The following is a 15041-nucleotide window of genomic DNA, read 5'->3' on the forward strand; positions in this document are numbered from 1 at the left end:
TGATACCCAGGGCTTTTTTGCAGCCAGAACTCACTGGAACTCAGTTCTGGCTCAGTTCTGGTGGGTGCCATTGCCATTATAAGAGAAAAAGGAAGGTGTTCATGGTGATTTCTAGCACCTCTTTTTCTAGAAAAAGAGCACTGATGCATTTGATAATGTAATCTCAAAGGTGCAAAATACAATAAGTACAACAACTTACAGGTATTTTCTCTTGCCGTTACACCCCAAGAATGCATAGGATCATTCCTACAAACCTTTTTACATATTATTAATTACAATTATCTTGTTTGGACATATTTCTCTTTACAACGACTCACAAATGGGCATCTGGATACCGTACACAATTAAATCTGTTGCTTCAACCACCTTTTACAAAAATAAATTCTGCTTAGTCCTTTCTGCTTCCAGAAATTACAGTATACGCTACCTTGCTCAAAACAGTTCACAGAATAGAAGGATGGATTCATTGATCCTATTTGCAACAAGAGGAAGTCTGGATGATCTTCTGGTTAGTTCCTGTCCTAGAAACCTTATTTCACATACCCACTAGAAATAACTGTATGATAGAATAGCAACTATCACATTCCATTGACTAGCCAAGTTTGGTGACCTATGATAGGAGCATATCTGAACCAGCAGTTTCATAGGATCAGGTAACTGTGTTAAGTTTATACTATTGTATAGCTAAGATGAGACAGAAAAGTTTGTGTGCACAATGTCACACTCATCTGTATGACTTCTGCCATCTCAACTTCGTGACTGCATACGGGTCTTTAAAATGAAGCTTAGACAGTTGGTTACATTAACAAGTGGAGTAAAAGTGAATTGCAGACTTAATAGTTTAGGCTTTACAGTCCCTGGTTCTACACATTTACTCAACGTTTACTGATCAATAAATTGGACGCATACGAACCCTGCATAAATCACTTGTTGACAGGCAGGCTGTAAATGCCATTGTTCATGCCGCTTAGCAACCATTCTCCAGGGAGGTGTTTTTCACAGGGGTATTGGTCTCCTAGGTATTTATTTTACTCATCCAGTTCATATATTACACATTCCATTGCATACTGTTATGTGAACACCATGTTCTGAGCTGTATAGTCAGCTCTAGTGAATTTGTAGTAGAATCATAGAACATCTAGTCCAACCTTCTGCAATGCAGGAATCTTTTGCCCAGGGGCTCAATCCAATGACCCTGAGATTAAGAGTCTCATACTCTTACCAACTGAGCTATCCTAAGTGGCTTTATATGTGATCGGTCTCATGAAATACATTCTCTGAAACAGATTTTCTTGAAGCAAAAAGGCAAGTGGAACCTAACACAAGCAGTGCAACATTGCTGAGAGCTCCCAATTAGTATGCTGCTTGACCAAAATGTTGACATATCCAATGCTGCATGCCTAACTTGGCATGGCAGCCTCAAAAAGTTAGTCTGGAAAGTCCTTTGGAAAGATATTTTAAATGGAAACAGGAGGTCAAGGGGACTGATAAGTTATGGAAAACCATACCTTGCAGGAGGAAAGAAAGAATCATCATAAACTAGTGGGGCATTTTTTTAATGATCCAAAAATCAAAATGGAAACTTCGGCAAGATAGCACTAAGTGCAGATTAGTAAGAAGGACTCTATTGGTGGTGCAGAAGAGTAAGGGCAAGAAATAAGGAACTCATTTTGTTGACTAATGAAATTCATTTCATATGATATAGGTGGACTTTGCAATATAGTTTATCGTCCCTCAGCTGTCAAGTGACGTGAAGAAAAAGATAGCCTGGCTCAGTTTTCTGCTTAAAGCAAAAGGGAAAGTCTGTTCTCCCCAGCCCTGTCAAAGGCCCTATTTAAAGCTGCTATGTCCTAAATGAATCATCCTAGAATTCTGTATCCGCTTTTCTAGGAGTAAGTTCCATTGCACTTAGTTAGGCTTACTTCGGAGCACGCATATATAGGATTCCAATTTTGTTCTGGGCTTCACCTGTGGACCCACCTCAAACTGCTGGTTTGTGTTTGTTTGTTTTTTACCCACCAGATCAGAATAGTTTCCTGGTAAAGACCGGGTGTGTGTGTGTGTGTTATCCCTTCCCAGCAAGGATCCTGTTTCCCAAAGGGTCATTGGTAGGGAGTTGGCTTTTGCCCCACACACCGGGGATTTTGAGGGACACAACCTATTCTCTCTGGGAGAGAATTGTTTCAACTGACTGCCTAGGGGAAGGCACAGATCTGCATAAAAAACAGTTTGTAATATTCACCTCAACATTCTTCCAAATCACTGTGATTGGAGAGAACTCAGGGTGTTTCCCTAGTCAGCTTGGTTTCACTTTTTAAAAAATGCAATAGTTGCTTTAATCAAGGGAGAAAAATAGGGTTGTTTTTAAGTGCAGCATTTTTGGTGCCCCTGAATCCACAGAATGATTCGGAGCATTAAGGGAATCCCTGATACATTGTGAAGACCTCAGGAGAATAACTCCTATTCACCTAGTAATTTGTGAAGTACGCTGAGCTAATGCACACTTCTACTATTTGCATATTCAAGGTTTTGTTGAAGTAGTGGATTATCAAATATGTGAATGAAACCTTTTGGAAACCTTTTAGAGTGTAAGTTCAAAAGGCAGAATATGCTGGCCGTTTCCAAATATTCAAAGGCATTCCAGGAAAATGAGAGGAACAGCTGTTTGCCCTAGCTGGTGAATAAAGGACAAGAAGCACTGATATTTAAACTACAGGGCAGCTGAGCATTCGGAACAAGCTGCCTGGAGAGTGAAATCTCCTTCCCTGGAAGACTGGACATACATCTTGTCAATGATATTCTGCATATAAGATTGTTTCGGGAAAGGGAGTTGCAGGAGATGTATTGATTCATAATATTGCCATCCCATCTTCCTTCTGTGGCACTCAATGTAGTGTACATAGGATTCCCATGTGATTTCCCTTTGGGCCATGCCCTGACCAGATCCAAAGTTGCATAAGTTGCAGTAATGTTATGGCATCACACATCTTCAAGCTGTGCCCTATACTTTGTAGGTTTATGGCCCAGCAGTAAGGGTTTTGGGGGGGAGGGGGTTGGGGGACTTGCATTGGTGAAATTGGGATGTTTGTTTTTATGCCTGGCTGCTGCACAGGGAGGTGGGTGGATGGGATTCAGGACTGGAGAGGGAAGGAAGGGTTAAATGTTGCCTCTCGGTGTGCTGTAATTCTCCCCTCCGCCTCAAAAATACCGTAATCATCTCCTGTATTGCATGTAGGCATAGAGGAAATTGGACAGGACTGTTTGCATGTACGAACCAATCCTAACATTATTTGATGGAAACACTGGGTCATATTAAAATCTGACAATCTCTTTCCCTCCCTCTTCCCCTTCCTCTTCATGTTTCCTTCCAAATCCAGGGAGAAACCAAAGTCCTGAAGCTGAAAAACCTGCGACCCCAAGACTATGCCAGTTACACATGTCAGGTGTCTGTTAGAAACGTTTGTGGCATTCCTGACAAGTCAATCACCTTCGAACTTACGAACACAACAGGTAAGTGAGAGACCTCCAATGGGTGATGTCAGTAGGAAATGTGTCAGCATATGAGTCCCACCCATGAAGATCAGCAGCAGGAGGGAAGGAGGGATATTTGAGCAGGAACTTACATTTTTACTGTGAATTCAAGTTGGGAATCTTCCTACAACTGATTCTAAGTTCACATTTCCACACGTTATAAGACTTCTTTAAAGTGTGTTTATGAGACAAAATGTTACACCAGAAGGGGCTGTGGGACAGATCAAATCATACAAGATATTGCTTTCCTTCAGCTCTGCTCCAGTATGGGAAATGAGTCTGTTTGGGAGGAAAGTGCTGGGGGATTGCAGGGAAATAAGCTTTGCAGGGAGATAATACTTTGGGCCAACATCTCCTTCCCACTTGTCCAACACTTTTGCTCTTAAAGCCCAACCATCCTGCTGCTGCTCTATATACGTTTGGTGTATGACTAAGGGTTCTGCCACTGTCATTGAGGTCTTTCTTAATGTTAGAACCTTCATTCCCTTTTGCAAGGATGTCTGACTGGAGAATGGAGAATAGACAGTGCAACTCTAAAGGCACACATGCCTTTGATTTGAAACAGAGAGAATCCTGTTTGACTTGAACATTGCTATTATTCTTAAGAAGTATATGTAAAAACACCATAAGAAAATTGTCTTTAAATATCTACTTCCCCCACCTCTACCACCACTGCAATTTCCCATGACTGCATTCAGGAAAGGTCCTTTTGTCCTTACGGAATCTTTCCCCTCATGAATTTTGTATTGGTGCCTATGACCTGTGAGTAGGGGCCAGGGAGAAAAAATAAATTCAGTTCACATTGAAAGGCAAACGTTCCTAATTCGTGCTTTCCGAAGCAATACACAAACCAAAACATGGTCATCTTTTGAAATTCGCACTTCTCCGAATTTTGCAATGTCTACTTCTCCAGTGAAGTTATGTGTAAATTATATATATATGCATCTACTGGAATTAAGGGTGCTTCTAAATGCACATAATAGTGAAAATAACATACAAAAGCACATTATATTACAGGAAATTGCCTTAGAAAAAAACTTGTTATTAGGAAAATTACATGAAAACATGTGCACTAAAAGAAATTCACACTAAAATGCTGGCGACTTTTCATGAGGACTTTTTGAAAACAATTTGCAAAGTGGTGTGGAGTACTGACTTTGATTGTCATGGTTGTCACTCAGACCATGATGACAGATGCTCTTACTTAATACTAAGGAAGAGAACTTTACTGAGGCTGATTTAACAGGCAAAGAGTCACAGCAGCCTCAAAACTCGGACTAGGCAATGGGAACAGCGTGACTAGCTGGGCTAGAAGAAGAAGCCCATTTTGAAGGAATCCAAGATCAGGGCAAGGAATTAAGAACTGCATAGAAGCAACAGAGTTGTTTAAATAGATTGACACACTCACCTGCCAAGTTTCAAAGGTGAGGTAAGCTTCCTTGGGAGACTCCTGTGCCTTGAGGAAATGTCAAGTGTGCATCAAGAATGATGGGTCTATTACTAGTGGTGGTCCTGGGTGACCAGACTGTGCCCTTCTGACACCCTGGACGGGAAGGTGGGATTCCCACCTCTCCATCCAGAGCTGCAGATACTTGCCTTCTGCAGCCTCTGTTCTCTGGTCTCAGTGTCCCTCGCCCATTTCATCCTCTTGTTCGTCCCCCCTTGTTTGTCACAGCCTGCCAATCCAAGCCTGAGCCCAATGATACCTTGGGTCTCTTTACATTAAGAAGAGAAATATAAGAAACCAAAATGGACAAATTTGGCCATCCCTATCTGTGGGATGATCTTATATATGCAAAACATGTGTTCTACCAGAGAACTGTGGCCCTTGAGGAATAAATTATTAGCATAAGGCTTTAGGATAGCTAGCAAGACTTTAGGAGCAATACTGGATAACAAATTGAGCATGACTTAACGAGACAATGATTTAGCCAGAGAGTTGAAAAGCCTAATTCCAGCATGTATATATATATTAAGGCATCCTATCTAAGACATAGAAGGTAGTCACGATACTACTCTGCCCAGTAATGGTTAGATACCCCCCACCCAATGCATCATGTTCACTCCCAAGTCTTTTTGTCCAGAAGAGTGTTAACAGAAAGTAAAGGAGTGTGCTACAAAGATGGGGAGTGGAAAGGCAGGAAAGAGACTTAGAAAGCAAGCCAGGAAAGCTAGTGCAGAGGAATGGCTAAGAGATTGAACTGTGAACCTGGCACTTCCTAGGCAGCTCTAATAGCTGAACATTAGAAAGATCTTCCTAGCTGTAAGAGTACTTCGCTGGGGAATGAGCCGCCTGGGAAGTTTCTTCCTCAAAGGGGTCAAGCTAAGCTTGGCCAGACGTTGTAACTTCAAGGCTGCAGGACTCCTTTTCATAGCATACATTTATCTAGAGAAACCACCACCTTTTTGTTCTGTACTTTCACTCACTAAACCATTAGAATCAGTGTTGCCTCCATAACCTTGGGGGGGGGGGAGACGTGTAAATCACCTGTTACTGCCCTTCTTGGGAATACGAAAGAGAGTCTGTTAAGGGGTGACTGAGCTCTAAAAGAAGTTTGCCCCTTCATCCTTCCCCCTTGTATTCTTTTATTCATGGCTTTACAATTATGAGGCGTCAAGGGCCAGCTACAGGACTGTTGTTAGCCCAGAACCTTGCATTTTAGGTACCATGGCTGTGGGTGGAGGCAATTAAGGGTGCTGTGCCCCCCCCCCTGATTTCAGATAGGATAAGCAGCACAGCCAGTGAATTCTCCTGCAGTTAGACTGCAGCAAATTGGACTTCAAAGGGAATTGAAAGTGACTCTTGCTTGTGTTGCCCCCCTCCCTTTCCACGACAGACTTTGCCAGCAAGTTTTCTGAGCCGAGAACAAAAGGAATCGCCACAGGTTACAAATAAATGAGATTCATCTGCTGCATAACAATGACTGCATATTGTTAGCCTCCATCCGCTAGCAAGGGAAGGATGTGAATGGAGGTGGGCCCCAAAGCTGGTTTTGGATTTTGCGCTGTCTAGCCAGAGCTCTTTTGCCTGAAGAGGTGCTGCTGGCACTTTTACAAGGTGCAGGTGGCAGTTTTACAGGCACTTCCCCTCCCAGTCATACATATAAACAAGCTGCCCCAAGGCACCGCCGGTACCATCAGGTCACATTTTCTGACATTACCGAGAAAGATAAAATAAAATGTTGTTGCTCAGCAGGATTCTAGCTGTTAAGGCTGAGAAACTGACATAAAATAAAAAGTATAATTTTGAATTCTTGTCTAAACCAGAGCTTCAGAGACATTCCCCCTCCCCCACTCCATTGCAGGGCACAGTATGTTGAGAAAAATGCTACTTGGAGCCTCTTCAAGGGCAACAACCTGCGTCTTTTCCCACAGGATGAACTGCATCCTGATTGATCCATGTTGGTTTTCAGAAATGAAGACTATCTGTAGCCCATAGCTGTAAAAGAATTATTTTATTTGCAATGAGGAAAATAAGAGAACTATAAATTCAACGAAAAGCAGGAGAAATCCCACACTTGTGGTTATTTCAGGTTATTTATTATTTAATTATTTGGTTCAATTTGTATTCCGACCTTCATCCAAAGATCGCAAGGAAACTCACAACATAAAAATACAAAATTAAAAAATGTTGGGGGCCAACGAGAAGAGAAAATGCTCGGTTTAAGATGTCATCATTTGGTCATGAATTTGGGTAGATGTTCTCTTTATACCATATGAAGGCTTTTAGAAAATATTAGTAACACACCAGTTATATTCTCACATTCCAGGGTTGCTTCGAATGTCCATCTGCCATACGCAAAGATACAGATGGTACTGGTTGTTCAGTGTCAAACAAATTGATAAATGAAGGGCATTTTCGTTTACATGTAAAATCAATGCACAGCTGAAAGATAAATCTGTGAGCCTCTTCTAAGTGGTCCATTATCCTCTGATCACTATTCAGAAAAGTCATATCTGAACAGGAGTTCGTGGAAACGGTGCTGTTTACTACACCTAACAAAAACCATCCATAATTTCAAATGAGGTACAGATGTGTTCAAAGCCCCATTATAACCATCTTCTTTTCTACAAGCAAAACAGATCCTGTTCATTCAGCTTCTTCTCTTAGAATTTTCTTTCTAGACTCTTTAGCATCTTTGAAGCTCTCCTAGGGTCATCCAGGTCTATCTCTGTGGTGCTGATTTGAGGACGTCTCTGTCATCGCATGGACCAATGACATATGAGTTCACACCATCTTTTAAAATCTAAAAACTTTAACAGGATTGGAAAACAAAAGAACCAAGTGCAACACCTCAGCTATGGTGTAGAGTGGCATCATAACTTCTTTGTTCTTTGACATAAGTATTGTGTTAATACAACATAAAGTGATGTTGGCCGTTCAAACTGCAAGGCCACATGGCTTTTTCATGTTCAGTTTGTTATCCACAATAATCCCTAAATCTTCCTGAGAAATGCTGCTGCTACCTAAGATACTACGTACTCAAGCCTTAGGGCCCTCTTCTTGTGTAGAAAGGAATAAGGACCTTTGTAAGTAGAAGAGAGTATGAAGTTCCCTGATAAATATCAGGAGCCTCTTCAATAGAGGCAACTAAGACTCTTATGGCCCCATCAAAGAAGAACAAAGTGTATATGGCATAAGCTTTTGTGGACCAAAGTCCACTTCATCAGATACATGGTAATTGTAAATTGGCAGGCTTTTATACACTTGGTGGTGGGAAAATGTACATGAGTAGGGTCAGAGTAAAACAAAATGCAAAAAGAACAGCTTCAATGGCAGTTACCTAAAAGCAAAATAATTAGCGAACCGTTTACAAGGTAGTGCCTTCTGTGTTTTGGACTTGAGCCTTCTCCTGCTTCTAGCTTCACACACATCCCCATCCGAGATTTGAGTACATCTAGGAGTGAGCAAATCCCCACCCCATTTTGCTCCCCCACCTCTGAGCAACAAAATGAGAGGCATCTCTGCAAATTTACACACAGAGAGCAGAATTTGCATGTGCTCGTTGCTGGAGCGCCTCTCGGTTGCCACTGAATGAAAGCCATAATTCCCCTCCCTCCTTTCCTCCAAAAAATTGGCTGTTGGGAGTGGAGCTTCAGTGGTGGTGAGTGCTTGTACATTTCACATCACTCTTCAGATATATCAGGGCCCCACTGGAGCTCAGCTTGGAGTGGTTCTCAAATGATAACATTTGTCTCACTACTAGGTACATCCAGTTTTAATATAATGCCTTGAGTACTAAGTGAGTTGAAAGAAATTGGGGGCACTTCACTTGAGTGAATCTGCATATTTGGCCAGTAAATGGGGAGCACTGCTTTCTGAAGCACTGAGGTAGAACAATCGGTCTGGATGTGGAAAAAGAGAGCAGCTCTGAAATATATATGTTGCTGCCCTTTTATTAAGAGACTAACCCTCTCACTTTCTGTTTGCGTGAGCTGTAACTCAGAAATTCAAGGCAGTCTCAGCACAGCTCATTAACACAGGGTCCAAGGAGAAGAGATGGCAGAAATAATGATGTCGTTAAATCAAGCTTTATGAATATGTAACAACACCTTATTTTGCATTATTACGATTGTTACTTAAAACATGCTCTCAGCCTTTGTACCTCTGACTGGTGCTTTCTGAGCTCTGTTTGGAGTCTCTGATGGTGCTGACAAGCTTTAAAGGGGCTTTAAAGGGCCTTTGAGAGATTAGACAGAAAAAACATAGAGAAATGTCTTTTGGATCTGTGTCTGGGGATGTGGGAGGGGGGAATTAATCAGAAGGGTCGAGGTTAAGCATTCTAAAGGAAAGGAGCTGTCCATTCATAATGTGACTCCTTGCATAAAGGGGAAGGCTCAAGGATTTGTGAATGAGGTTGGAGTTGAGTGTTTGATATGTACACAGGGCAAGGAAATGGGTTAGCACCAATTGCTAGGTTGGAGGGAGGGGTGGCATTAACAAGCTAAAGGAGTTTTGCTCTTTCATTGTTAAGGCCTGAGCTTGTGGGAATTAAATCCATAAGGAAAAATCTTTTGATATCAGGAGTCTGCTTTGAGAAATAAAATGGAGATGTGGGGATTTGGAAAAGACCGTTTTGCCACAAAATGTGATCGGGTGCTTCTAATGTCCTCCCTTCGCCCAGAAAGGACAGAAGCATGACAGCAGAGGCAGCCATGGTTTAGCATGTGCGGCCTTTGTCTGTCCAGCAGAAAAGAACTGCTACTTTACTTGACAACCCATTTGCACTGTCTCTGTCATACATCCCCGAGACGCCAGCAGTGAATTACTGTTGGATATTCTAGCAGTAATTTAACACTGAACTACTGCTGGATTGGTGTGAATTCTAGAGTGGAATTCTGTATTAAGGAATAGTGCCGGGTGAGATTTCTGGGGCTTCCCACAGATAGATTTAACCAGCAAGGAGTGTTTCTAGGAGGTGGGCAGGGGACATTCTTCTCCAGCTCAGCAGGCTTTCCACGCCCCCGAAGTTTGTTTCCCTGCTTTGCTTGGGTGAACTTGTCCAGCATCCTGGGGCAAACCAGCAGCACCCCAGGGGAAATCGTAGAAGCTACACCAAGTGCCTAGAAAGCACCATGGTCCCGTCCTGAAGTTGTAGCCTTGAGATGTAGTGATGGCTGCTAACCTGGCTGGATTTAAAAGAGGTTTAGATAAATTCATGGAGGATAAGGCAATGAACAGCAGCTAGCCCTTTCCAAGAATGCCTCTGAATGCCACTTGTTGGAAATCACAAGTGGGAATAGTACTGTTGTGCTCAGGTCCTGCTTGTGGAATTCCTATAGGCATCCGGTGATAACAGGATTCTAGCCCAGATGGACAATTAACCTGATACAGCAGCTTCTTACGTTACTAAGGAGAGACAAGAGAAGCTGGAAGCTGTCCTGCAGTTACAAGAGGGTGATCTACCTGTTCTGGAAACTGATTGCATAAATATAATTGAATCTTTTGGGATGAGATATACCTTCATATTTAATACAGATAAGATGGAACTGCATTCTCAGAATCACATATTTGAGAAGTACTGCCTTCTGACATGTCATCTTTAGCCCAGATTTTCCCTATAAAGGCAAGAGGGGGAAAAACCCAAGTGTCCTCCTTTGGTAAATAAAGCAAATTCCCCTCACACAAGCTAACCTTCGCCCCTCTCTCTCTCTCTCTCTCTCTCTCTCTCTCTCTCTCTCTCTCTCTCTCTCTCTCTCTCTCTCTCTTCCAGCTCCACCAGCCCTGAAGTTGTCTGTCAATGAGACCTTGGTGGTGAACCCGGGAGATAATGTCACCATTCAGTGTCTGTTGACTGGTGGGGACCCTTTGCCCCAGGTCGTCTGGTCCCACTCACCTGGCCCTATGCCCCGCAACAGCCTTATCCAAGGGGGAAACCTCACCATCTGGAGCATCCGTGCAGAAGATTCAGGGTATTACAATTGCACGGCCATCAACAACGTGGGGAATCCAGCCAAGAAGACAGTGAACCTTTTGGTGCGATGTACGTGTTTCAGTGGGCTTAGCTGAAGACTGGCTCCTGACCCCCCAGTGCACACACACACATGCACATACTGCTTGATTGTAAAAACAAACAAACAAACCTCAAAATGGTTACAAAAAGATAAAACAAGAAAATCAAGAAAAAATCACAACCACACTTAAAATCTTGCAAAAGTTAAAATACTAAATCAGATTAAAATTACCTCAACTTTCTAAACATAATACTAGCACTATGGGCTAGAGAATAATATTAAATATATTATTCTATTTCAATTTATTGCCTGCCCTCCACCAATTTAATGTTCAATATTAAAAGCAATTATGCCCAGCACATATTCCAACTTGCCCACAAAGCTGTTTCCCCCCCAAAAAACCAAGCCCACTTCCCCCTCACCTCGTGTCATATGAGATGTCAGGTGTGGATAAGTAAGGACATGGCGAGTAATGAACAATCTGCAGCTTAAAGTGAGCTCCCAGTTGTTCCTTTCCAAGTGGAGCTTACTAACAATGAGCCCTACTAGAATCAGCTGCACTAAGGAATTAAGTTGTACAGTATAGTCAGCAAACCCCGCTATGTCCTTTTCCCGCTCTATGCCCCTTTTCAGGTGCAGGTTGACTGTAAATCATGCCTGCAACCAGACTTCTCAGGGGCTCAGCTGCTGAGCACTTAAATTGAACCCTTTGAGCTTTGGCAGGTGGTCCACGGGCGTGTGAGAATTATGGGCTGGTTCCAGTTCCCCACCCCTGCCTTAGAAGGTACAAGGTGCCGTTGCATTAAGTGACTATTCACCAGCTTGGCATTTGTGTCTTTTACAGCCATGAGGAATGTTACATTCCAGATCACTCCTGATGTGATTAAAGAGAGCGAGACCATCCAGCTAGGGCAGGACCTGAAGCTCTCATGCCATGTGGATGCTGTCCCCCAAGAGAAGGTTTTCTACTTCTGGTACAAAAATGGGAAGCTGGCCAAGATCTCTGACCGGCTAGTTGTCATCAGGAATGATCCAGAACTTCCTCCGGTGACTAGCAGCCTGGAGATAATTGACCTACGCTTCACTGACTATGGCACCTACCTGTGCGTTGCTTCTTTTCAAGGAGCACCCATTCCTGACCTCAGTGTTGAGGTGAACATTTCTTCAGAAACAGGTGAGCCTTCCACATGGGCCTTCTTGGACTATTAAGGAGGTTGAACTAAGTTAAAGAACTTCATATACCTCAGCAAAATCTTTGTAGGAAATTTTGAAAAAGCAACCCAAGAATAGGAGTGCAAAGTTTAATCAATCAAACTGGTACATTTGCTTTAATCACATGGCACATGCATAGGCATGCAGAAACAAATGAATATATCTTCCATTGGAGGAGCTGCGATTGATAAGTGCACCACAGTGAAGTTCTTCCTCCCCTTTCCAAATTTGATTAAAAAGGTCCTTAAAGAAGGCTTTCCACCCAGTCTGTGTCCAAAGGTAGCAGGTGGGTCTAGTCACTTCATATTTCTGAGTGAAACCATTGTGGAATAAGCATGTGTGCCGTACACATTCCTGTATAAGATCATCTTGGTAAATTGTGGCCTCACTTGTGGGATTGTACTTCTTCAAATAAAAAGTGAGGTACCACCTGTCTGGATGCTTCCCTGTGTTTTGAGTTGTTGTTTTTTAAGTCTGCATATAGAACAATAACATCTCAAGGAGAAGACTTTTAGACTATGCTAGATTTTGCTATGCAGATTGGCTCTGAGAGACCTAAAAAGAGAGAATCTGATTACATTCTTCCTCGGGGTTATATCTCTCAATGTTGTAGCTGAGAGGGGCAAAGCATTTGAGCAGCTGGAGTACAGGGCATTTTGAAGCATCTTTACTACCAAGGCCATCATTTGCACATTATGGAAATTAGAGCTGCATGCTCCAGAGAGAATTTCCATATCAGGATCCTTGGCAGTCCTTTCCTTCTCTCTAACACAGGGAAACGAAGAGGTGGCCTTAAATTTTCCTTTATGTGCTCTTTCCTATCATGGCCAGTGGACCACAATGGTGGGCTAGGAAGAGGGAAGTAGTTCTGTGTTCCCTGTCTCTCTGGCTTCATCCCACAAGTGAGGCCACAGCTTAGCAAGATGGCCATCCACAGTAGGAGGCCCTGGAGAGACAGCTTTAATTAAAAACTCCACAAATGTAATTTACACGTTTTTCCCTTGGAGAAAATTGTCTCCTGCCAGGTGAGCGTGTGCCAGCGGTGCTGAGCTGGAAGGGTGCAGCTCTGTCTTCGCACCGTAGAGAAGAGGATCTGATGAGATTCCTCAACCCACGGGAGACCTGCAAATTGAAAATTCACCTCCTTATTGCCTGGCAAAGTTGCCGCTGGAGATACTGGCAGCTGGAGCCAGCCTAAATATACTCTTAAGGCAGCTATGTACTCCTTCTGTGTGTTATTAAAATAATCACACTCTCCCTTGCCCTATTATACGGGGGTCACACTGAGTCATCACTGGGCAGTGCAGGTTAAAATGACTTCAGGACTTCTGAGTTTCATCTAAGGAGGAATAATACAAGCCCTCTGGCACATGAAGGCATCAGTGTACTTCATATGGAAACAAAAGAGGCAGCTGGAGGAAGGAAATTTTAGAGAAGGAGGAGACATTTCTTTCTGTGATCTTCAGGTGTTCCATCCCTGGGCTTGGCAAAACTTGGCTTTTACAGAGGTAGAGGACTCAGGCAGCAGAGATGAATCCCAAGTTTCATCTTGATGGCAGGGGTCAGAAATCTGTAGCCCCACCACCCCATCCCACTCCCAAATGTTGCTGGACTACCTTGTCCCACTAACCCTGACCTTTGGCCATGCTGGCTACTGCTGATGGCAGTTGAGGCCCAACAACATCTGGAACCTCCAAGGTTCCTTCAAACTCTGTGATTCTGTGAAAGCAGTATATAAGTACAGCAAGTACTGATTTTTAAGAACATTTCCAAACTAATTGGAAAGGAGGATTCTGAGTAGAACCTAGCAGAAAAAGGAAAGCTCCTCCCTATGACTGGCAAAAGCCAGATATTTGCAAAATAAGGAATTGTGTTCATTTACTAGATAATTTAGTCAGGTTAAAGGATTTAAATTCTACTCTTCTGGGAGCTCAGATTTCAGCGACCCTTAACAAAGGATTTGGATTTTATTTTTTATTACCACCACCTTATTGCAATACACCCATTTAACCAACTCCTAAGTGTTTTTGTTGTGCTAAGCAAGCAAGGTGCAGCACAGTGTGTGAATGGTCCTTTCTTGTCGTCTTCTCCCATTAGTGCCTCCATCCATCATGGTGCCCAAAGGTCAGTCCACCATCACTGTGCGCGAAGGCTCTAGGGCAGAGTTGCAGTGCGAAGTCCGGGGGAAGCCCAAGCCTCCCATCCTTTGGTCCAGAGTAGATAAGGAGGCTCCTATGCCCTCAGGTGCCATGACAGTGGAGACAAGCGACGGGAAGCTGCATTTGGAGAAAGTCACCCGAGAACTGAGTGGGACTTACAAGTGCCAGACAGCCAGGTACAATGGCTTCAACATTAGACCCCGGGAAGCCCTGGTGCAGCTCAATGTACAGTGTGAGTACAGCTGTAGAATTTCATTGCTCTTTGCTTCTATGCTAGTGTGCATCAGTGTTCTAGTTGCTTCGGAGGTGAAAGTGCATGCCTCTAGGAAGAGCATCTCTTGTTGGACCTAGTTGTTCTCTGTTTTCCCTTGGAATAACAAAATCCACATGCATGAAGAGTGCAATTGAGATTCTACAACTTAAAAGAACCTCCGTATGGTGAAATGATGTGCTTTCCATCATTTCACCAATGATTGAATTAACTCTTCTGGAACTGAAGCTGTCTGCCAGTTCCAATCTCCTTGCTTGGACTCTTTTGGCAAGAAAGAATTGCTGTCTCTTCCCACCTCCATTTCTTTTTTTACTCCTTGGGTTCATCGGTGTGTCACAAATGACTGACTTAAGCATTAGATGTGAGCAGGTGGCTTTTATTATTAATATTGTTGGCTAGGATTGCTGTGGACT

The 15041-nt window shown here is 43.0% G+C and overlaps 1 protein-coding gene across 5 annotated transcripts in view; it reads left to right on the top strand.

Moving 5' to 3' along the window:
• MDGA1 (MAM domain containing glycosylphosphatidylinositol anchor 1) overlaps window positions 1-15041 on the top strand; it is a 245095-nt gene that overhangs the window by 93395 nt on the left and 136659 nt on the right. For all 5 annotated transcript variants that reach the window (XM_081903830.1, XM_081903831.1, XM_081903827.1 and 2 more), the window contains exons 5-8: window positions 3378-3510; window positions 10746-11015; window positions 11831-12160; window positions 14296-14589. In XM_081903830.1, the coding sequence (XP_081759956.1) occupies window positions 3378-3510; window positions 10746-11015; window positions 11831-12160; window positions 14296-14589 (1027 nt within the window). The remainder of the gene's footprint in view (window positions 1-3377; window positions 3511-10745; window positions 11016-11830; window positions 12161-14295; window positions 14590-15041) is intronic.

This window comes from Podarcis melisellensis (assembly GCF_964234715.1).
Source record: "Podarcis melisellensis genome assembly, chromosome: 3".
Taxonomy (NCBI): domain Eukaryota; kingdom Metazoa; phylum Chordata; class Lepidosauria; order Squamata; family Lacertidae; genus Podarcis; species Podarcis melisellensis.